General features: G+C 47.7%; 1 protein-coding gene across 1 annotated transcript; it reads right to left on the bottom strand.

The window, feature by feature from the left end:
- Positions 1 to 5884: 5884 nt before the first annotated feature.
- On the bottom strand, positions 5885 to 7193 carry LOC109736841 (putative cyclin-dependent kinase F-2). The gene is made up of 2 exons (XM_073509634.1): positions 6240 to 7193; positions 5885 to 6197 (listed from the first exon to the last, which is right to left on the bottom strand). The coding sequence occupies exons 1-2, from the start codon at positions 7191 to 7193 to the stop codon at positions 5925 to 5927; spliced, it is 1227 nt and encodes a 408-aa protein (XP_073365735.1). The 3' UTR covers positions 5885 to 5924.
- Positions 7194 to 25019: the final 17826 nt, after the last annotated feature.

Below are 25019 nucleotides of genomic sequence, written 5' to 3'. Positions count from 1 at the left end.
CCGAAAAGATAGATCGCACAGCCGCAGAGGAACCAGATGGAAAGCAGAGAGATTAGGGAATTGGGAATGGCAGAAGTCACGGAACGGAACGTACGTAGTACTACGTGGATCTCTAGGATGGACAGCGCGTACGGCTCGAGGTCTTGACCAGACCAGTCCCAGGAAGGCCGAAATGAGTGTTTTCAGCCCTCAGGCGACACACAGAGGCAACATATGGCCCAAAACTGATTTTATTTTTCAGACTATTCATACACGTATATGGCCTTAATCGGGGGCCCCTAGATTTTTAGGGCCCTGTGCGAGCGCACAGCTCGCACATGCCCTTGGACGGCCCTGACCCACACACGCCCTTGGGAGCATGCTTTCTCAGGTTTTAATCATGCCCACATGGTAGCAAACCTATACTGATTCTTACCATCATGGCAATTTTGTAGTAGATTTCTAAGGATGGGCAGCATGCTTTTCTGAGTGCTACATGGCAACAAACCGATTTTCCTCTCAACTAACCATGGCAACATCTTTTGCTATTGCAAATTATCATCAATTTGACATGGCAATGTACATATATTGAATAGCTACCATCTTTTGTTTTCGTAAATAATTTTCATGGCATTGTTTCATTTTTCAGTTCATTTTTCTCAAATTACCATGTAATGTCCGAGTAGAATGCACAATAGATAATTGAATATGAGTAGTTGCCATGGTAAATTCTGTATTAGGAGTCATGACAGCTCTGCTACGAGTAATTGCAATTGATAGAATCGCTATGAGTAGTTTCCATGGCAAAATGTTGGAGTAGTTGCCATGGAAAAATGTTGGAGTAGTTGCCATGGCAAAAATCTGTATTACGTGCCATGACATAACTGCTACAAGTAATTACAATTGATAGAATCGCTATGAGAAGTTGCCATGGCAATTTTTTTGTAGAAGTTGCATTGGCATATTTCTGGAGTAGTTGCCATTTTCATCCAGTTTGACCGCATCAGGCAGGTAAACACACCAATAACCCCCCCCCCCCCCCCCCCCCAGGTCGTCCCACGCGCGCTATGACACTATTCGAGAATTGCCATTTTGCATTGCTACTGGAACTGTAGCCTAACGACATGATGATCTAGTGTACAAAATGAGTAGTTTTTTTGGCGTTTATGACTCATTTTGCTACATGCTCGTGGTGCTAAGTGCAAGATTGGGTTTTGCTGGTAGTGTCGGTTACCCATTTTTGTAGTTTTGGTAGTGAAATTGTCCACTCTTATTTTTTGTTGAACTTTTCGTCCCAGTGTGTTTGAGTTTAGGCTTTTTAGGTTGTTGTTAATGTAAGTATGGCTCCGATACAAGAATTCATGTCTCATGCTATTTTTGCTAGATAGTTCTATTTTTCGACATCATTTCTACTTCACCAAGGGAATTTCATTTGTAATGTCATGGCAAATTTAATTCATAGACCATTGCAAAATCTATTCCATTCTTTCATGTATCATGGCAAAATTACTTCCTGTGCCATCGTAATTTTACTACTCCCTCCGTCCCAAAAAACATGTCGCGGGCGTAGTTCACCGGTAATTTTGCAAAAAAAACCTCATGGTTTCAAAAGCGTTTCAAACAAGTCCTCCGCCCCGTCTTCTTCCTCTGCTCGTCGCCTGCGCGTCGCCAGGGGCCGGCGCCGCCCAGCTGCGTGATTCGCCAGGGGCCGGCGAGCCCAGCTGAGCTCCTCCTCCGTCGCCAAGTACCTGCTCTCGTCGCCTTCGCCAATTACCTCCTCTGCCGCCGCAGCCCAGACCTGCGCCACCGTGGTCTCCTCCCGCTGCCTGCGGGCTTCGCCGGAATCTCCTGCCACGTCTTCCTCGAGGCCGCGCGCTTCCCTCCTGGAGCCCCCGCGCATCCTCCTGGAGCCCCCGTGTGCGTCCTCCCTCGTGCTCCCGCGCATCCTCCTGGAGCTCCCGCGCGTGCGCCGCCGCGATCCCCTACTGGCATCGCCGGAGCTTGCCTCGACAATCTGGCGGACCAGGAGCTCACCGGTGGAGATCTACCTGTGCTGCTGCTGCTGCTCCCTCTCCCCTGCCCGTGCTGCTGCTTCTCCTCTGACCCTGCCTGTGCTGCTTCTCCTCTTCTGATCCTGCCCGTGCTGCTATTGCTGCTACTCCTCTGCACTCTGTAGAAGGTACAGTGCTTATTCATCAGAGTACTGTTGATTTACTGTTACTGATCAGAAAATTAAAGAGAGCATGATTAATTCAGAGATCAGATGATGCTAATTTAGATGATGCCAATTCAGAGTGAAACTGTAAAATTCAGAGGATGCAAATTGTTGTAGCACTAGGAGGTGGTCGACGACGGCAGGGGAGAGATGACCCGTCGTGGAGTCCGAGAGAGGAGGGGGCCCCGCCGCCGTTCCGGCAATGTACACTCCCAATTCTCCGGATATAGACAAGCAGCGCTGCAACTCGCCGTCGGAGAGCAGGTCGGCAAAAAAAATCCAAAGTTGGCCGACTGGAGGATCTCGCCCTCGCTTCGCGGCGTCGGCGGCACCGTCGTCGTCGACGGCGAGGACGACACCGGCTGCTCGTCGGCCTTTAGGTTGTTGTTGGTGGTCCGGATCCGGTGCCTGCGGGCTCTCCGACGGCGGTTCCGACGCAGCCGAAGCAGAGCGCGGCGGTAGCTGTGGGTTGGACTAACATGGGATCCAAATCAAGGATTTTTTTGAGAAAGGGGGAGCTTGGGGAGGCAGGCGAGCGGTAGCTGCGGCGGCGGAGCAGGAGGCAGCTGCGGCGGGAGAGCGGGGGAGCAGGGGAGCTGCGGCGGCGGGAGAGCGGGGGAGAAGGGGAGCTGCGGCGGCGGGGAGCAGCGAAGCAGTGGCGGCGGAGAGCAGCGCAGCTGCTGCTTCTGTCGGAGGAGGAGGACAAGGAGCGCGGGTTTGGTCGGGAAAAATGAGAGGGTTTTTTTTGCAAAAATGCCGCCGCGACATGTTTTTCGGGACGGAGGGAGTACAAAATTATATTTCTATTATTTTTCCTTCCTCGACCATGGCAAATTTCTCTTTTTCCTATCATGACAAACTTACTTAAATGGTACTTTAATTTGATAGAAAAAAAATCCCACATTTACCTTGTGCCATATTGCAATATATTCTTTCTTCAAAGTTGATATTGTAAATATGTTTTTCCTCACACTTTTCGCAAATGTACATGAAATAAAGTCTACACTCATAGCAACATAAATCTTAATGTGTTGACATCGAACATGGCTAATTTTCTCACTTACATTGCAATTTTTATTACATAATCCATGACCATTTTTTTAAATAACATGGCAATTTTAATATGCTTTTTGCCATGGCAATTTGATCATAATAACAAGTTTACTTTATAATAACATGGAATATTTTTCTTTGTAGCTTGGCAAATTTTACTTTATTGCCAATGGCAAATTTACCTACATTGTCATTCAATATTTTATATCAACTTTGCCATATAAAATTTACCTTTATTTTTTTGCCATGGCAAAAAATGACCCTTAATTGCCATGGCAATTTTACTTTTAAATAAACGGCAAATTTACTTTAACATACGCGGCAAATTTTGTTTTGATCGCTCATGGCAAATATCCTTTTTTATGCCATGGAAAATTTACTTTATGGACTATGGAAAATTTACTTTATGGACCATGGCAAATTTCCCTTTTATTTGTCGTGGCAAACAATGACCCCTAATTTCCATGGCAATTTTACTTTTGAATACATGGCAAATTTACGTTATCGTACATGGCAACTTTTTACTTTGATAGCTCATGGCAATTTGTACTTTGTTTTGCTGGAAAATTTACTTTATGGACTATGGCAAATTACTTTATGGACCATGGCAAATTTCCTTCTTATTTGCCATGGAAAAATTTACTTCACAACCATGCCAACTTTTACATTCATCATTCATGGTAATTCTTGCTTTCCATGTGGGCCATGGTAAATTTACCTTTTATGAAACATGGCAATTACTACTAAAATACACACGATACACTTCTTTCTTTGCAATGTATATTTTTCTTGCAGCATGGCAATTATATTTTTTCAACATGTCAAAGTTATTGTTTGGTCGATGGCAAATTTTATGTTTTCGACCATGGCAGATATAACTTTGTACACAGCAAGCAAACTTTTTATCGCATATATCCCATAATAAATTACGTTTCTTTTGTACATTATTATTGAAACATGGTAAATTTTCTAAATAAAGCATGGAAATTTCTTTTTGTTTAGCATGGCAATTTTACATAAACATCACATGCCAAATATATTTTTTCATCAAGTCCTGATCCATTTGAACATGATGGCAGTTTATAACATATTATGATAAATTTTTAATTTCGTTTTTTATTCAAAATCAGGTCCAAATTCTAGGTTTAAGGCTTGATAGTAGCTAAGAGAAAATTTTGGCCTTTTTATGTCTTTTTTCTGTTGTTTGGATTACTGATGATGTTGGGTTGAGGGGTGGCCCGTTTAAAAGGCCCGTAGTTTCACAGGGTTCCGGCTGGGAGTCTCTCGCAACGAACAGAATCGTGGCAATTCCCCTATTTGACGCGCGCTACGTCAAACTGTCGGCGCTTCGCACAGGTGAAGAGACCGAGCGACGCAATGAGCCGGCCTGGGAACCTTTCAGAAGGTTCCCTGAACCGGTTACTTTCTTTTACCGGTTATCCTTTTAATTTCTGTTTTTTCTTTTTTTTCATTTTTCTGTTTCTTTTTCTTCTTTCTATTTCCTTTTTTCTGTTTATTTTTTGTTTCTCTTTCCCATTTCGAGTTTTTTTTCTTTCTTCACCTTTTTCACATTTTTGAAAAATGTTCGAAAAAACAAAAATGTTCAAATTTTAAAAATTGTTTGTGAGTTCAAGTTTTGATCATAAATTCAGAAAATGTTCCATTTTTCAAATATTTTTCTAGTTTTAAAAATTGTTCTCGTTTTAAAAACATTGTTCGCAAATTTCAATAAAAAATGCGCATGTTTTCATTTTTCAGGAGTTTCCAAAATGTTCAGTTTCAAATTTCTGTTTAAAAATTTCAAAAAATGTTCGGGCAGTTCAAAACATGTTCCCATTTAAAATAAATTGTGCGCAAATTTCAAAAAATGTGCACAGTTTCATTTTTGAGTTTCGAAATTGTTCACTTCCAATTTTTTGTTCACAAATTTCAAAAACTGTTCGGGTGGTTCATGTTCCCATTTTGAAAAATTGTTCACAAATTTTAAAAATGTGGACATTTTCATTTTTTCAGGAGTTTCGAAATTGTTTAGTTTCAAATTTTTTTTGTAATTTTCAAAAAATGTTCGGGTAGTTGAAAACATATTCCCGTTTTTCAAAAATTGTTCACAAATTTAAAAAATGTGCATGTTTTCATTTTTTTCAGGAGTTTTGAAATTGTTCTATTTCAAAAAAAATCACCAATTTCATAAAATGTTCTTGTTTTCACATTTTTCAAAATATGTTTGTGTTTTCAAATTTTGTCTTGGAATTTCAAAAAAAATTCCCAATTCTCGAAAATATTTCACTTTTAAAATATTATTTTGTTCGCGTTTCATTTTAAAATCAGAATTACAAAACATCTTCACTTTTTCAAAAAAAATGCGGCATTTGAAAACTGCTCGCAATTTTTGAAATGGTTTCAAAATGTTTTCCAAATATCAACGCTGCTGTCTGTTCTTATAGGTATCGCACCATTATGTACAGTTTATGGTGTGTGGTGCAGTGGCTAATGGCTCGCCATTTTAGTGTGTGGTGGTGGGATCAATTCCTGGTACTACGTGTTTAATTTCAGCTTTTTTTGTCGCGCGCGAAAGGAAGCGAAACAAAGAGCGGGTTGGTGGGCCGGCCCGGTCGTGCGAACACCCGATTAGTCGACGCAAAATGCGTAGCACAGGACGTCCCGTTCGACGGATCGATCACCAGGTACCGAACGACTCGTTCGGCCAGGAAGTGTCCCAGACCGAACGGTCGGGAGATATCGACGTCCAGAGCTCAGCGGCTTCAGAGGGCAGAGCTGGGGCCTCGGGGCGCCAGTCTCCGGAACAGCGGCAACCGGCATGCCACCGGTGTCGGTGAACCACGGAAGCCGGTGCGCGGCGGCAGCATCCAGCCGCCTGGATGGATTGGACGTGAGGAGCCCCCTGGAGGACCTCGAACCCTTCCTTGGAAAGCAGCTTCTCGGGGAACAGCTTGCGCAGCCGTTGGTGCGCTCGCCATTGCTGTGCATGTACCTCGTGTCCCGGCGAACTGAAGGCAGGCCCCGACTCTCTCTCGCCTGGCGTGCCGAGCAGATCGAAGATCTTGTAGAGCAGCTCGTCTATGCCGTCCCCTGGGAACAGCTTGTTCCCGGTGAGGAGCTCCGCCATCACGCAGCCGATGGACCACAGGTCGACGCGCGTGTCGTAGCCGGGCTCCTCCAGCAGCATCTCCGGCGCGCTGTAAACCCAAGTCCCGGCAGCCCAATACTTCTCGTGGTCCCGCTCGGCCGTGGACATCGCCGCCCCGTAGTCCCCGATCTTGACGACGATGCTGCCGCCCTTCTGGACCACGAGGATGTTCTCAGGCTTGATGTCGCGGCGCATGATGCCGTGCGTGTGCATCGCCTCCGCGCCGGCTAGCAGCTGCAGCACGATGGAGCGCACGTCCCTCTCCGAGAACATCCGGCGGCCGAGGCGGATTCGCTTGTTGAGGACCTTCCGCAGGCTCGGCCCGGCGAATTCCATGACGAGGAAGTAGTCCCTGCGCCCCTTGGTGTCGCGCGGTGTGCGCACGACGCCGCGCAGGGCGACGAGGGAGGGGTGGCAGCCGCATGCCGCCATGATGCAGGCCTCCCGAAGGAGCTCACCGACGGCGTGTTTGGAGTCGGACCCTTCGCAGCGGAGAGCCTTCACGGCGACGGTCTGGCCGGTGGCGCGGTGCCGCGCCTTGAAGACGTCGCCGAACGTGCCCCCGCCGAGCGTGCACACCTCCTCGTAGCAGCGGGAGTTGCCCATGCGCCGCTTCCTCGTCGTCTTCCTCCTCCTTCCCTGGGCGACCTCGTCGATCATGGCCGAAACGGCAGCGACTCGCCTGGCGCTCAGGGCTGCAGTACCAGGTGCCCCGTGGCCACTGATCATTGCGCAGATGGAGGCGATTCGGGAGGCGACCGCGGTCATGCCCCCGGAGGCTGTCTCGTCGTCCGCCATGTGGATTACTCCCATTGCGAGCGCGCGGAGGGCGTGCACGGTGGTATCCGCGCCGTGCCTGGGGACTAGTAGGGATGCCGACCTTATATCGAGCATGTTCGCGACGATTCCTAGCCGGGTTCGGAAAGCCACCCAAAGTCGGACGTGGTCTGGATTCAGAAGGCCGCCATGCAGTAGGGAAGGAAATAGCAAAGGACTCCGTTTGCTGGCCCAATTTAGTGCCCGAAAATTCAATTTGGGTCAGTTGATTTTTACTTCAAGATTCGTGCTCTCTTTTTTTCAATTGTGACTCTTGTTGTGTTTTGAGCCCAAAATTTTGACTGACCACTGTTTTGGGTCAGTCAGTTTCTATTTGGGCTGAAGCTCATGTGCTTCCTCATTTGTTTGTGCGCATTTTTTGCTTTTCTTTTTTTCTTTTTAGTCGGTTTTATGGGCATTTTCGGAATGTTGAGTGAGTTTAGAATGTATACGTGTAAGTACTACTCCCTCCGTTCCTAAATATTTGTCTTCCTAGGCATTTTAAATGGACACAACATACGGATGTATGTAGACATATTTTAGAGTGTAGATTCACTTATTTTGCTCCGTATGTAGTCATTTGTTGGAATCTCTAGAAAGACAAATATTTGGGAACGGAGGGAGTATATAATATGCGTATAAAGTATACTAGGGTACGAAAAATGCACTATTATTTTTTCTTACATATTAAAAAAAGCATAGAGTTGTTAAGTTTTTTATTTAACTTCTTCTTCAAGGGTAATACTATCGTCACTAATTCATTCTACGTTAGGAAATTTTATTTTGTTTTTTTTAGTTTCATCTTCTATCTTTTTTTAAGGGTAATACCAATGTCACTAATTTGTTCCTTGTTAGTAAATATTTTTGTGAAATTTCACAATTATATGCTTATTCTTGCATACTATAAAAACGCAATTTCTGAGTTAATTGTGTGCAATTTTTGTAAAGTATTTGCTTAGTTTTTTTTCATTTTCTTTCTTTTTAACGGGTAATACTAATACCAACGCCACTAACTCATTCTTCCTTAGAAAAAGTTCATTACTTTGATTTTGCTTTAGTTTTTGTTCCATTTTCTTTCTTCTTTAAGGGTAATACAAATGCCATTAATTCATTCCTTCTTAGGAAATGTCTTTCTTGTGAAAATTCCTCTATTATGTTCTTATTATTGCATATTTTATAAAACATAATTTTGTGTATATTGTGTGAAAATTGTGTTATTGTTTGTTTTTATTTTCTTTCTTCTTAAAGGATTAATTCATTCTTAGAAAACTTCATCATTTAGATTTAGTGTTATTTTTATTCGTTTATTTTTCTTCTTAAAGGTAATACCAAAGCCACTAATTCATCATTTCTTTGAATACTTCATTATTTTCATTTTGTTTCAGCTTTATTTCATTTTTTCTTTTTAAAGGGTAATACCAACGCCGCTAATTCATTCTTTCCTGGAAACACATCATTATTTTGATTATTTTTATTTTTATTTCATTTTCTATCTTCTTAAAGGGTAACCAAAGCCACTAATTCATTATTTCTTGTAAAACTTCATTATTTTGATTTTGTTTTAGTTTTTATTTCATTTCCATTCTTCTTTGAGGGTACTAATGTCGCTAATACATTTCTTCATCAGAAACTTCTTTTTTGTAAAACTTTTACTATTATGTGTGTATTCTTGTATATTATAAAAAATCACATTTTTTGTGTAAATTGGGTACAACCGAGCTGTTTGATAGATATGGTTTGTTGGCGGTAATCTTGTTGTTACCTCGCCATGTGTTGTTTTCATAGTGATGAAGCTAAAATTGCAAGGCATAGATTACTGCTGGTGTTGTGTACTGTACTGAAAACCTCTTAGAAATCCTGAACCGGTACTGAAAACCTTCGGTTCAGGAGCCAACCAGCAGCTGTCATTCATTGCACCTATAGATGCTACTTCTCCTGTCAAAGGTCCAGTCCAGGGTACACAGACTCCAGCTGTCTTTGCTAGTGAAACTCACCGACAGATCACACAAAACGGGTTACATTCACCAGTAACAAAAGGAGGGGGCAAATACACCACCAATGCTTGTTTCCACCAATATTAAGTTGATATTGCGGCGGCTCACAACTAATCTTCAACAGCTACAATTTTGGCTGCCACACAATTCGGGATTTCAGCGAGTCACCTTGATACGTCTCCAACGTATCTATAATTTTTTATTGTTCCATGCTATTATATTATCCATCTAGGATGTTTTATATGCATTTATATGCTATTTTATATGATTTTTGGGACTAACCTATTAGCCTAGAGCTCAATGCCAGTTTCTGTTTTCCTTGTTTTTGAGTTTTACAGAAAAGGAATATCAAATGGAGTAAAATTGACGTGCCAATTTTTGACAATTTTTTATGGACTAAAAGAAGACCCCGGAGTAAAAGAGTAGGGCCAGAAGAGTCCCGGGCCGTCCACGAGGGTGGGGGGCGCGCCCACCACCCCCCCACCCCCCCCCCCCCCGGCGCGTGGGCCTACCTCGTGGACGACTCGGGCACCTTCTTGACGTGAGACCTATGCCAAAAATTCCTATAAATACAGAAACCTCCAGAAAATAATCTAGATCGGGAGTTCCGCCGCCAGAAGCCTCTGTAGCCACCGAAAACAAATCTAGACCCGTTCCGGCACCCTGCCTGTTGAGGATATAGACCTTGGAGTCACCCGCCAGGAGGGCCGGGTTACTCTAAGGGTCATTACCAGAAGCCCGGAGCTAAGTGTCACGATAATGGGCCAGAGATAGGCTGAAACCCGGCTATGGTTTAAAGCACGTAGTTACAATCATTGTTATGGTAGACTTGTAGTGTAAGGCAAGTATTGTTTAGAGTCCAAGCCGGACGCTCTTATAAGCCGGCCGGGACTCTAAGGGCTGCTGGGCGTCAGCCTCCCTATATAAAGGGAGGACCCGGCAGCGGTTCAAGGGCGACAACAATCTCATCGAAAGCCGGGCATAGCTGTTTAGCTCCCTGGCGATCGTAACCCTAATCAATAACACCTCGAACTGGACGTAGGCTTTTACCTTCACCGTAAGGGGCCGAACCAGTATAAACCCTCGTGTTCCTTGTCCCGCATAACCCCTTCAAGCTTCCTAGTTGCGATGGCTCCACGACTAAGTCCTAGCTCAAGGACATCTGCCGTGACAATTCCACGACAGTTGGCGCCCACCGTGGGGCTACCGCACGGTGGATTTGAGTTCTTGAAGGGCAGCTTCGAAGGGCTCAAGGGATACGCCGTAGGCCGGATGACCAAGAGTCGTCGCGGCAAGCTCTACATCGACGACGAGGACTGGGGCCCCGACGCCGGCTCAATTGAGTACGGGTACCGGGTCCCCTTTGGCGGAATTCAGGTCTTCATTGGCAAGATTGGTGAGCCGGGCCCCGAGCCCGATCTCTGCGCCGATCTCATCGAAACGGCTCAGCGCGCACGACCCGCCCGGTCCCGGCCTGCCTTAAGGCGCGCTTTTGTGGGATGCATCCATGGAGGGCCCTCAGATCCATCCGGGTCTGGTGATGAGGCGGCCGCCGGCTCTGACGGCGAGCCGGCCACTGATGAATCAAACTCGTTGTACCAACTTCAAGGTGGCAGGCTCATGGGTTGTTCCGACGGCGACAGTACTCCGGACCTTTTTGAGCCGCCGAGTCAGGTTGGAGTTTTTATGGCCGATGCGCAGCCTGTTCAGAACCCCGCTGCGGGAAATCCGGTGCCTTCTCCGGCTCAGGTGCTGATGGATCTCACGGACAAGATGACGGCCCTGTTAACCGCCACGGTTGACCCGGCAGATCAAGCCCAGCATGATGCGGAGGTGGCACAGTTGAAACTGGATCTGATAAAAGCTAAAGAGGATCTTGCAGCAGAAGGGATCAGGCTGGCTGCGGAGCGGGCGGCTCTCGACGCCCGGACTCAGCTGATTCAGGCGCAGTCCTTCCAACTCACGATGGATCAGAACGCGGCCAATGAAGTCATGAGAAGGAGGAATCAGAAGGCCCAATCTCGACTCCCACCGGTTTACGATCCACGCAATCTCTTCAACACGCCAGGTGCAGGGTCTAGCAACCCGCCAGGGGTCATTGCGCCCGGGTCAGGACCCCTCATTCAGCCACGGATGATGGGGCCTCCCCAGGTGCCCCCTCCCCCGCCTCAGTATGTGCCAATACCCCCGAGTCATTATGATAACCCGCTGGAGAACATGGTGGCAGCGGCAGCACGACTGGCGGCTCTCCCCGTGGACGGCGACTCTCCGGCGGCCGTCGAAACCCGCCGGGTCAGGGAACTCCTGTAGACGGCCCTGGCACAGCAAGAGGCGTACTCCTACAGCCGGACAGGATCCACTCAACCCCTCGTCCAGGCCAGAGCCCAAGTTACAGCCGGCACATGGTCTCAGCAACCGGTTCAAGTAATGTCCGACGCCATGACCCGCCCCCTGGCCATGGCCCGGCTCATGTTGGAGCCTTCTACGCAGCAGACCAAGCACGACAAGAGGCGGAGCAGGCGCCTCAATTGACGGCTTACCAGACCCCCCGGCGTATCCAACGACTTCCGTTGATGTGGGAATCCCTACCAGGACCGGAGGTGTCCCTTGTTTGGTGTCAGCCATCCGTAATGAACGTCTACCTAAGGACTTCAAGGGCCCTAGGAAGGTGCCTAATTATACGGCAGACTTACAGCCTGCAGCCTGGATTGAGAGCTATGAGATGGCTATGGAATTGCTAGAGGTCAGTGAGGCGGCCATGGCCAAATATTTCACCATGATGTTAGATGGAACTGCCCGCACGTGGTTGAAAGGGCTGCCGCCGAACTCCATTGGGTCCTGGGCTGAGCTGAAAGCCCGGTTCATTCAAAGCTTCAAAGATACCTGTAGGCAGTCTATGTCAATTGTGGATTTGACTAACTGTAAGCAGCAGGAGGGTGAATCCACGACTCGTTGGGTTCGCCGGGTCAAGGAGATCATACATTCATCGGATAAGATGGATGCCGGCTCTGCAGTCTTAATGTTGGAACAAAACTGTCGCTTTGTGCCCCTAAAGATGAAACTTGGGCGGCTTAAACGGGACTGCACTGATATGGGTACACTAATGGCGGCTCTTGTCAAGTACGCCGATTCTGATGGTACCAAGGATCCCCCTTCAGATGATGAAAGGACAGGGAAGGGAAAGAAGAACGGCAATGGCAAGGGTCCTCAGTTTAACCCGGGGAATCAAGGAGGAGGCAAGCGCAAGGCCGATGGCAGCCTGGAGTTCGTAGCCAACACCCAAGGAAACAACCAGCGACGCAAGGGGAGACCCCCTCCCCGAGGCGGCGGGTCAGGACCCTCTCTGGAGCAGCTGTTGAACGAACCTTGTCCGAGACACGGCTCTACGGAGAAGCCAGCGACTCATCTGTGGAAGGATTGTGCTATCATGAAGGCCTTTAAAACCTACAATGGCCCGGGCGGCGGCTCAGGTGCCGGCGGCTCAGGCGCTGGCGGTTTTCATGGCCCGGGAGGCGGCTCAAATTCCGGTCCTCAGAACGGTCAAGGGGGCTTTAATCAACAGTCTAGTCAGGGTCATCATCCGCAGCAGGGGGGTTATCAGACCAACCCAAAGCAGCTTAGCGGTGGACAGTATCATGTGTTTACCACTAGTTTGTGCAAACGAGATCAGAAGCTTCACAAGAGGACTGTGAATGCTGTTGAGCCGGCAGTTCCACGCTACTTGCGGTGGTCTGAGCAGCCTATAGTGTGGAGCAGGGAGGATCACCCTCCCCGAGTGGATAACCCGGGCCACTTGGCCTTAGTGGTGGCTCCTCAGGTGGGAGGCTATAAGTTCACAAAGGTACTCATGGATGGAGGCAGCAGCATCAACATCCTCTATTATGAGACTTTTCGCCGTATGGGGTTGGTTGATAAGAACCTCAGCCAGTCAAACACTATCTTCCATGGTGTGGTACTCGGTAAGTCGGCTTATCCAGTCGGCAAGATCGAATTGGAAGTGGCTTTTGGTGATGAGAACAACTACAGGGTGGAGAAGTTGACCTTTGAGGTGGTCAAGATAAGAAGTCCATACCATGCTATATTCGGACGGCCGGCCTACGCCAAATTCATGGCACGGCCGTGTTATGTGTACTTACAGCTCAAGATGCCGGGTCACAATGGGACCATTACGGTTCATGGCAGCCGGAAAGTGGCTCTGGAGTGTGAGGAAGGTGATGCGGCTTATGCAGAGTCTGTTTGCGCCACAGAGGAGTTGAAGTTTTATAAAGACAATGTAGACCCAACAGATATGACCTCTCTGAAAAAGCCAACCACGGAGAATGAACCAGCAATGAAATTTAAGTCAGCTGACGAGACTAAGCTTGTTGATTTTGTTCCGGGTGACTCGTCTCAGCAGTTTAGCATCAGTGCAAATCTGGACCCGAAATAGGAAAGCGCGCTCATCGAGTTCATCCGTGAGAATAGGGACATCTTCGCATGGAAACCTTCTGACATGCCGGGTGTACCTAGAGAACTTGCTGAGCACACTCTCAATGTTGATCCGAAGTTTAAGCCGGTCAGACAGTTCCTTCGGCGGTTTAATGAAGAGAGGCGAAAAGCCATTGGTGAAGAAGTGGCCCGGCTCTTGGCGGCCGGGTTTATTGTCGAAGTTTTTCACCCAGAATGGTTGGCTAACCCGGTGCTCGTACTCAAGAAGAACGGCACCTGGCGGATGTGTGTGGACTACACGGATTTGAACAAGGCGTGTCCGGCTGATCCTTTTGCTCTCCCCCGTATTGATCAAATCATTGATGCTACGGCAGGTTGTGCACGCTTAAGTTTCTTGGATGCCTATTCCGGGTATCATCAGATTAAGATGGCAGTTAAGGACCAGGAGAAGACGGCGTTCATCACTCCATTTGGAGCCTTCTGCTATGTGTCTATGCCCTTTGGACTCAAGTGTGCACAGGCGACTTACCAGCGTTGTGTGCAGAATTGTCTTCATAAACAGATCGGGCGCAATGTTCACGCTTACGTGGATGATATTGTGGTTAAATCCATCAAGGAGGAAACCCTGATAGATGACTTGAGGGAAACCTTCGACAATCTCCGGGTCTATAAGATGATGCTTAACCCGGCCAAGTGTGTTTTTGGTGTTCCTGCAGGCAAACTATTGGGCTTCTTGGTTTCTGACAGAGGCATTGAGGCTAACCCGGAGAAGATCAAGGCCATCACTTCCCTGGCTAAGCCGGCGTGTGTAAATGATGTTCAGCGTTTGGCGGGTCGCATCGCTGCTTTAAGCCGGTTTATAAGCCGTTTGGGTGAGAAGGCTATGCCATTATATCAGTTGATGAAGAAAACTGACAACTTTGTCTGGAATGATGCAGCTAATACCGCTTTTGAGGATTTGAAAAAACAACTGGCAGAGCCCCCCGTCCTTGCTGCTCCGGTTGATAAGGAGCCCTTGCTACTGTATGTGGCGGCAAACGCACGAGCCGTCGGCGTGGCTATTGTGGTGGAGCGCAAGGAGGCGGGTAAGGAGCATCCCGTTCAGCGGCCGGTTTATTATGTCAGCGAGGTACTCATTGAGTCCAAGCAGCGGTACCCGCATTGGCAGAAGCTCGTATATGGGGTGTTCATGGCGAGCCAGAAGCTTAAGCATTATTTTCAGGGTCATCCCATCACTGTGGTCAGTTCCGCCCCTCTGGGTGATATTATCCAAAACAGAGAGGCTACAGGGAGAATTGCTAAGTGGGCTATAGAACTTGGACCTCATGGCCTTAAATATGTGCCACGCACTGCTGTTAAGTCTCAGGCCTTGGTGGATTTCATCAATGATTGGACAGAGTCACAAGTGCCTGAGCAAAAGCCGGATAACACTTATTGGACTATTCACTTTGATGGGTCCAGGCAGCTGGAGGGCTCGGGGGCTGGTGTTGTCTTGGCCTCCCCTAAAGGTGACAAATTCCATTATGTGCTATGGTTGATGTTTCCTTGCACTAACAATGCGGCTGAATACGAGGCTTTGCTCCACGGTCTTCGGGTGGCTAAGGAGATGAGTTTAAGCCGGGTGAGGTGCTTTGGTGACTCAGACTTAGTGGCTCAACAAGTATCAGGCACCTGGGATTCTAAGGATCCTCTAATGGCGGCTTATCGCCGCGAGGTTGATGCCATTGCTGGGCACTTTCAGGGATACCAAGTGGAACACATTGATCGCAGGAGGAACGAGGCGGCTGATGCGTTAAGCCGGCTAGGCTCTCAGCGAAAGCCAGTGCCGCCTAACACTTTCCTAGATGTCCTGTATAACCCTTCGGTCAAGTTGCCTACAGAGGAGGACTTGGCTATCCCTGACCCGGAGGCACGACTGGTGGCGGCTCTTCATGTGATACCAGACTGGACAATGCCATATCTGGCTTATATAACCCGGGGAGAATTGCCTGAGGATGAAACTTTGGCCAGACAAATAACCCGGCGGGCTAAGTCAATGATTGTTATCGACGGCGAGTTGCATCATCGCAGTGTTTCAGGGGCATTTCAGCGTTGTATCTCCCCTAAGGAAGGTCAAGAGATCTTGCGCGAGATCCATGAAGGGGATTGTGGCCATCATGCCGGTTCAAAATCTCTTGTGGCCAAGGCTTTCCGTCATGGTTTTTATTGGCTGACGGCTCACGCTGATGCAGAGGACTTGGTCAGTAAATGTGATGGCTGCCAAAAGTTCTCACGACGGGCTCATGTGCCGGCTCAGGAGTTGAGGATGATCCCAATCACTTGGCCCTTTGCGGTCTGGGGGCTTGATATGGTTGGGCCCTTTAAACGGTCCAAGGATAAGAAGACCCACCTCTTGGTGGCAGTTGACAAATTCACGAAGTGGGTGGAGGCTGAGCCAGTTAGCAAGTGCGATGCAGCCACGGCGGTTCAATTTATGAAAAAGGTGATTTTCCGCTTCGGTTTTCCGCACAGCATCATAACTGACAATGGCACCAATCTATCCAAGGGTGCTATGGAAGAGTTTTGTCAACGAGAGCATATCCGACTTGATGTTTCCTCAGTTGCACACCCCCAATCCAATGGTCAAGCTGAGAGAGCTAACCAGGAGATTCTGAAGGGCATCAAACCCCGGCTCTTGGTCCCTTTGCAACGGACGCCGGGTTGTTGGGTGAAGGAGTTGCCCTCCGTTTTATGGAGCATCAACACTACTCCTAACAGGTCTACTGGCTTCACGCCTTTCTTCATGGTTTATGGAGCAGAAGCAGTCCTCCCCAGTGATATCCGTCACGATTCACCTCGTGTGGCGGCTTATGTTGAGACGGATAATGAACAGGCGCGCCAAGATGCTCTGGACTTGTTGGACGAACAGCGTGATGTGGCAGCAGCCCGTTCAGCAATTTACCAACAAGACCTGCGCCGTTATCATAGCCGCCGGGTCAAGTCCCGGGTCTTCCAGGAAGGTGACCTGGTGCTCCGGCTCATCCAGGATCAAACAGATGCACACAAGTTATCCCCACCTTGGGAAGGGCCCTTTGTGGTCAGTAAGAACTTGCACAACGGGTCATATTATCTCATTGATATTCGGGAACACAAGGATTCGCGTAAATCTGAGGAGGAGACCCGTCGGCCATGGAATATAGCTCAGCTTCGGCCTTACTACACTTGAGTTGCCGGCTCTCGTGGTGTACATATCTATCTCAGACATGTATATATTATGATAAGCAATAAAGCAGGACCTCTGTCCTTTTTTCTCCTCCAATTATGTGTGTCATTTTTTACATACTAATTTGAAAGGAGGATCCGGCTTATGATCGTATTCGAGTCTAGCCGTATGCAGTAAGATCACTTGGGGGCTTCCTGTTCAAACATGGGTCGTATTCGAACCAAAGAGAACATAGCTGTCGATACCCATTTGATTGGCAAAGTGCCGGGCTCATTGCGAGGTTGCCTTTGGTCATATTTGAATCATAGTGTAACCCCTCTGAGAACCGACGTGGATCGTATTCGAATCAGCGTCGTTAAACAATTTTCAGAGTCACTTGGGGGCTTCCTGTTCAAACATGGGTCGTATTCGAACCAAAGAGAACATAGCTGTCGATACCCTTTTGATTGGCATCGCCACACCCACTGGGGGCTATATGATCGCATCCGAATCTTAGCTTAACCCCTTTGGACCGGGTTTCTGGTCGTATTCGAACCGGAAGCCCCAAGTTTTTATCTTTTGTCACAAGTCTGCTCTGATCATGTCTGCCGGGTCTCACTTGCCGGTTTAATTTTGGTTTATCTTGTCAGTTGAACATCATGGATGTCATCAAGACAGGTAAATTCGAGTTAAGGTACCAACCAAGCTACCCGGGTTATGTAAACCGGAAGTATGCTTACAGGCTGTTAAGTGTGTTATCACGGTTATGTTCCGAGTATAGTTATTTAAAACCGGACGTGGGTCATTTAAGCCAGTCTTTTTGGTTCGTATTCCGGGTTATCCATTTCAAACGCCTGATTTTCAGGGCGGTAAGCCGCCTTGAGACTTGTGATTTTCCTTTCTATGCAGATACTTGAAGGTACTTTTTTAAGGTTGAGAAGGACTAAGACATGATTATGACCCGGAGGAGAAACAAAAGAATAACTTCAAAGGGGTTTCAGCATTCATTACGTGCACGATGGCACGGCAGAGATAAATTGTTGCACTTATTCTATTACAAAAATCCTTCAAAGTCTCAAGGGTGGAGCGTTGTTCGGTGAACCGCCAGCCGCTTTATGACGCCTGCTGAGTTGACGTCCCCGGCTCGTCTTCCGCTCCGGCTGATCCCAAGACCATGAAGGTTGACGACTTCCAGTCGATGCTGCTGAGAGCTTCGAACTGGGCTTCTTCGTCAATTAACCCGGCCGGGTCAATCTCGGGGGCGAAGGTGTGCTGGCGAGCCGGAGGAATCAGACTGAGAGCTTCATAGCGAGGGGTTGGAATCCTCTGATTCTCCGCGTTGTACCCCGGCTGATACTTGGTTAAGTCGGTGTCGTTCCCGATGATGGTGGCCACCGGACGTACAGCCTTCACACATGCCGCGAAGTCCTTCTGGTCGAAGGCGGAGCCGTCTTCCTTCAGGCTGGGGTAACCCAAGGCGATGTCTGCCGGGTCTAGCTCCGGCAGGAAGGCTTTGGCCCAGCTCAGCGCGGCAATTGCTCCGGATCTTGCGGAGGCTCGGCGTAATTCCTGGATCCGCTGTGGCAGGACAGCGAGCCGGTGCAGGACTTCGGCCAGATGGGTTGGCACCTCGTTGGATAGGGCCACCACAGCTAAGGCGCGCTGTGACCCGGTGTAGAGTTGTTCCACCAGGGTGTACACGGCCTTTAGTTTGGTGACCACGCTCTGGTTCAGGTTGGCGCTTCTGGAACCTGTTTAACAACATCAGATGACCCGGTGACAAGGATGAATCAGGAGATGTAAACATTTTAACATGGATGAAAGCCGGTGAGGTGACTTACCAAAGATGGCAGCTACCATTTGGGACACTTGGCGCTTTAGGCTGGAGAGTTCGGCAGTTTTTTCGGAGAGTGCCTTCTCCGCCTGTTCCGCCCGGGTTACCAGTGCGGCTTTCTCTTCAGCCCAGGCCTTCCGCTCAGCATCAAATTCGGTCTTCAGTTTTTCTTGAGCAGCGATGCTGGAGACAAACTTGGCGTTTGCCTTCCGGGTCTCCATCTCTTGTGCCTTCAGCCGGCTCTTGAGATCCGCCAGGTCCGACTCTAATTTCTTGCCAACGGCCTGCATATATTTCTGGGTTATTAACAGTCATTCTATAAAGTCCCAAGTGCTTTCCAAGCAAAGACACTTGGCACTTGGGGGCTAATGCATATTGAACGTATCTATCTATGTACGGCCGGCTCAGTTCAGTAAGCCGGAATCTAAGTCTACAACATATTCAAGTATAAGTCCTAGACTTGGGGGCTAGAATGACAAGGATCACTATGCAGAAAGTAAGAAAACAGCAGAAGGTTACCTCAGATTTTTGTTGGATCTAGTTGACCATGGCGATCTCGGCGTCCCGGCTCTTGTGAACTTGGCTGATGTAGCCTGAGACAAGCTCTCCAATGCTTAAATCGGTGTAGCTGGAGAGATCCAGATTCACCCGATGGGGTTGCAGCAACTCCCCCTTCGCGGAGCATTTGGCCAGTGCGGTCGGCCTCCCCGGCTCAACATACTCCGTCCGGGTAATTACCACGTCCGGGTCGTTAGCTGGTGGGGCTAAGCCGGAGGCCTCCGGGTTAGCTGACGCTTCGGTTGTTCTCTTGGTGGTCGGGGCAGGGGCTTCAGGCGCCGTGTCCATGGGAATGGTGGCTTCGGGGGCGGAGGCGGCTGGCGGCTCTTGAGCCGTCGTCTCCGGCTCAGGCAAGTCTGGCACTCCGGCTGACCTGGTCTTCTTTGCTCTTTTGGTGAGCTTTGCCTGGGCACTGAAAAGACAGAAGTGTTAGGTATACAAAGAGTAAGTACAGACAGATAATGTAAGGAGATTGTTATTACCCGGGTGCAGTTTTGAAGGCCGGCAGACTTGACTGCATGGAGTCACCCGAAGAGGGGGAGGTCTCCTGGTAATTGGAGTCAGAAGAGTTGAGTGGCTGACGGATGACACCCGCCAATGGATGAAAAGGGTACAGGTGAGAAAAAACCTCAGTACGATGCTTCCTTGTTGCGTCGGGTAACCCGGCGGAGAGGTCGGTGTCTTTGCGGGCCCGGGTGTGACGCCGGCTTTTATGAACCTGTTGCTTCAAAAGAAATTGAGGGTCTTGATGAGCTAATGGATGAGAAAAGCTTACTTTCCGGGTTACTCTTCGGACTTTCAGCTGTGGCAAAGGCTCCGAGTTGGAGGAAAGTGATGTTACCTCTTCAATCACCGGGTTACTGGCGCCGGTGTCATCCTGTCAATAAGCAAGTGTTGATAAGGCGGATAGCATCATACAACATATACAGCAAGAATTTAAAAGGTTTAAGGGTTACCTCTGACTCGGAGCTATCGCTTAACTGCATTAGCTCCAAAGCGGTGGGTCTGCTGCCCTTCTTGCGAGGGGCGGCTTTCTTGGCGGCCTTTTTCGCCTTCCTGGCCTTCTTGGCCGCCTCATGGTCATACTTGACCCGCCAGAATTTATCATCAGCCTGAGAAGTACAGTAATGAAGTCTTAAAATGGTTCAGAGCAAGGTGACATGTAAAAGAAGTGGAAAGGTTAAAATCAACGGCTTACCGCTGGGGCTGGATTGGTCTTGCAGAACGGGGCTAGCCCGGTTCTTCCACAGTCTGCCAGGCTCTCGTTTAACAGAGCCTTGGTCTCTTCTTCAGCAACGTCTTCTGGAAGATCATTGCGACTATGCCTCTGTGGGTCATCCTTTCGCCCGGTGTACTCGCACATTAAGCCGGGGCGGCGGCTCAATGGGATCACCCGCCATGAGATCCAGACCCGGACTAGATCAATTCCGTTCAGACCATTGCCTAGCAGGGCCTTGATCTTGTTGGTCGTTGGAAGTAGGGGATGGCGTTCCGCGGCAGTCAGTTTGTCGGATAGAGGATGAGTCGGCTCCAGGCGCGTTGGGCGAAAGCCAGGCAGCGGATTCTCGTCAGCCGGGGATGTATCTTGGCAGTAGAACCAAGTCATATTCCAGTCCTTAGGATGGCTAGGCGGCTCTGCGTAGGGGAACAGACAGTCCCTGCGCCGTTGGATGGAGATGCCGCCTAATTCCAGACTCGGCCCGTTGGCACACTCATTTTGGCGGTTCAAATAAAACAGCTCTCTCAAGAGCAGCAGACTCGGCTCTTCTCCAAGATATACTTCACAAAAGACTTGGAAGTTGCAGATGTTGGATATGGAATTGGGTCCTATATCCTGAGGTCGAAGGTCAAAGAAGTTGAGCACATCCCGGAAGAATTTTGAGCCGGGCGGTGCGAAGCCCCGGCTCATATGGTCTGCAAAGATCACTACCTCCCCATCCCTCGGCCGTGGTCTTTCTTCTGACGGATCAGGGGCACGGTAGGACATCACTTCCTTCCTGGGCAGATATCCGGACTTAACAAAGTTGGCCAGGGTCTCATCAGTGACGTTGGATCTCATCCAGTTGCAAGTGATGGGAGCTTTGGGAGGCATGGTGACGGTTGGTGGTCTATGATAAAGAGAAAAGTGTCCGGGTTAATGATAAGCCGGAGATTGTCATTCAAACTATAATGACGGTTTATGAAGGGACTAATGATATATATATTGATACAGTGGGTTATCTAAGCCGTCGGGGCTTTCAGGATAAGTTTGTCATCTACGGCTTACTGCGGTTAAGTCGGAAGATTCTACAGAGCATGGTTCTCTTTAAACTGGAAAGTTCTACGGCGCGTGTTTTCTTTAAGTCGGAAATATAAGCCGCTAAGATTCAAGGGCTGCAGTTTTTACTAAGTGTGGTAAAACAGATTTCACATATTACAGTAACTTTTTCGGATCAAAATGGTCGGGCGAGATGAAAATTTTCTAGACCTAAAGAAACAGAAGCAGGAGAAGTTCTTAAGGTGGAACATGGTTTTTAAGCAGTAAAAAGAGGATTTTTCGCAGGTGGAATGGATCTCGAACATTTACCGCAAAGGTTCTACGAAGAGTTAAGATCAACGGGGGCAGTGACTACAGGGGTTACTGAAACTTGCGGCAATGGTGAAGAACGCGAAGAACACAAGATGAACCCTACAAGTAGATCTGTCTGGCAGAGCGAAGAAGACTTACCGGAGTTGGAAAGAGCGGAGGTCGCTGCCGTGAGTCTGGTCCGAATCAGGGTGATGCAGCGGCCGGGTTGATGAAGACCAGGGGCGCGACGGCGGCGGCAGTGGCGGAGCTCGGGCAGAGAAGCGACAGCGCGAGGAAGAAGAAGGAGAGTGTGAGAGGAGAGCGTTGGGCCGGCCTATTTATAAGGCAGGGTCATGAATGGGCGCGAGATTCAAGGAGACCACGGCGTGGTTATCTCCCCCTCACGACGCCTCGATTTTCGGAAAGACAGTAAAAGCGAAGATCCGTTGCGGATCTGGCGGAGTAAAAAAACGGACTTAATGGAGGATGACGTCACGGCGGATTATCCGGAGTCCGGAGGATGACGTCACTCCGGGTTATGGCTTCCACGTGAATGGTAAGCCGGAGATTTTTTCTGTCTGCAGAGTTGAAGATTGACACGAGCCGGCTCAAGTCAATCTGGGGCCTAATGTTGAGGATATAGACCTTGGAGTCACCCGCCAGGAGGGCCGGGTTACTCTAAGGGTCATTACCAGAAGCCCGGAGCTAAGTGTCACGATAATGGGCCAGAGATAGGCTGAAACCCGGCTATGGTTTAAAGCCCGTAGTTACAATCATTGTTATGGTAGACTTGTAGTGTAAGGCAAGTATTGTTTAGAGTCCAAGCCGGACGCTCTTATAAGCCGGCCGGGACTCTAAGGGCTGCTGGGCGTTAGCCTCCCTATATAAAGGGAGGACCCGGCAGCGGTTCAAGGGCGACAACAATCTCATCGAAAGCCGGGCATAGCTGTTTAGCTCCCTGGCGATCGTAACCCTAATCAATAACACCTCGAACTGGACGTAGGCTTTTACCTTCACCGTAAGGGGCCGAACCAGTATAAACCCTCGTGTTCCTTGTCCCGCATAACCCCTTCAAGCTTCCTAGTTGCGATGGCTCCACGACTAAGTCCTAGCTCAAGGACATCTGCCGTGACAATTCCACGACACTGCCGGAGGGGGGAATCCCTCTCCGGTGGCCATCTTCATCATCCCGGCGCTCTCCATGACAAGGAGGGAGTAGTTCACCCTCGGGGCTGAGGGTATGTACCAGTAGCTATTTGTTTGATCTCTCTCTCTCTCTCATGTTCTTGATTCGGAACGATCTTGATGTATCGCGAGCTTTGCTATTATAGTTGGATCTTATGATGTTTCTCCCCCTCTACTCTCTTGTAATGGATTGAGTTTTCCCTTTGAAGTTATCTTATCGGATTGAGTCTTTAAGGATTTGAGAACACTTGATGTATGTCTTGCATGTGCTTATCTATGGTGACAATGGGATATCATGTGATCCACTTGATGTATGTTTTGGTGATCAACTTGCGAGTTCCGTGACCTCGTGAACTTATGCATAGGGGTTGGCACATGTTTTCGTCTTGACTATATAAACTTTGGGGCACTCTTTGAAGTTCCTTGTGTTGGTTGAATAGATGAATCTGAGATTGTGTGATGCATATCGTATAATCATACCCACGGATACTTGAGGTGACATTGGAGTATCTAGGTGACATTAGGGTTTTGGTTGATTTGTGTCTTAAGGTGTTATTCTAGTACGAACTCTATGATAGATCGAACGGAAAGAATAGCTTCGTGTTATTTTACTACGGACTCTTCAATAGATCGATCAGAAAGGATAACTTTGAGGTGGTTTCGTACCCTACAATAATCTCTTCATTTGTTCTCCGCTAGTAGTGACTTTGGAGTGACTCTTTGTTGCATGTCGAGGGATAGTTATATGATCCAATTATGTTATTATTGTTGAGAGAACTTGCACTAGTGAAAGTATGAACCTTAGGCCTTGTTTCCTAGCATTGCAATACCATTTACACTCACTTTTACCACTTGCTACCTTGCTATTTTTATATTTTCAGATTACAAAAACCTTTATCTACCATCCATATTGCACTTGTATCACCATCTCTTCACCGAACTAGTGCACCTATACAATTTAACATTGTATTGGTGTTGGGACAAAAGAGACTCTTTGTTATTTGGTTGCAGGGTTGTTTGAGAGAGACCATCTTCATCCTACGCCTCCCACGGATTGATAAACCTTAGGTCATCCACTTGAGGGAAATTTGCTACTGTCCTACAAACCTCTGCACTTGGAGGCCCAACAACGTCTACAAGAAGAAGGTTGTGTAGTAGACATCAAGCTCTTTTCTGGCGCCGTTGCCGGGGAGGTTAGCGCTTGAAGGTATATCTTTAGATCTTGCAATCGAATCTTTTTTGTTTCTTGTTTTATCACTAGTTTAGTCTATAAAAGAAAATTACAAAAAAATGGAATTGAGGGTACCTCATATGCTTCATCTTTTTTATATCTTTATGAAAATAAGGATTCCGATAATTGTGCTCAATTGCTAGAGGAAGAATGCATTAGAATGTTTGGCACTAAATCTTTGAATGATGAGCATGATTGCAATGTTGTTAGTATGAATTCTTTGAATATCCATGACGCTAATGATACGCAAAGCCACAAGCTTGGGTATGCTATGTTTGATGAAGATGATATTTTTTGTCTCGCAAGTTTTGATGAGCAAATTTATTTTGATGATAGCATGCCTCCTATTTATGATGATTATATTGATGAAAGTGGGTTTGGAAGAGTGTCAACTTTAGGAAGTAATGATCCCACTATTTTGGAGGGTGTTGAATCTTATTTGATAATTATGAAAGTGGGTTTGGAGAGGTCATGACTTTAGTTAATGTTAATCCCACTATTTCGGAAGAGTGTCAACTTTGCATACATGTGGATCGTGTTAAGAATATGTTTTGTGATGGTTATATTGTTGAATTCATTCATGATGCTACTGAAATTTATTATGAGGGAGGAATATATGCTTATAGGAATTGCAACAATATCAAGTTTCCTCTCTATGTGCTTAAAGTTTTAAAGTTATGCTTGTTTTGCCTTCCTATGCAAGTTGATTCTTGTTCCCACAAGTTGTTTGCTCACAAAATCCCTATGCATAGGAAGTGGGTTAGACTTAAATGTGCTAGTTATATTCTTCATGATGCTCTCTTTATGTTGCAATTCTTATCCTTTATGTGAGCATCATTGAAATCATCA

Source organism: Aegilops tauschii, chromosome 2, assembly GCF_002575655.3.
Source record: "Aegilops tauschii subsp. strangulata cultivar AL8/78 chromosome 2, Aet v6.0, whole genome shotgun sequence".
Taxonomy (NCBI): Eukaryota; Viridiplantae; Streptophyta; class Magnoliopsida; order Poales; family Poaceae; genus Aegilops; species Aegilops tauschii.
Note: the sequence above shows the minus strand (reverse complement) of the source record. Positions and strands in the feature narration are given on the sequence as shown.

What these genes read in the sequence shown, in the direction of transcription:
- LOC109736841 (XM_073509634.1), bottom strand. Translation starts at nt 7,193, where the DNA reads ATGGCGGACGACGAGACAGCCTCCGGGGGCATGACCGCGGTCGCCTCC. An exon ending in TCAGTTCGCCGGGACACGAG is followed by an intron (nt 6,198 to 6,239) that starts GTACATGCACAG and finishes CGGCTGCGCAAG; the next exon opens with CTGTTCCCCGAGAAGCTGCT.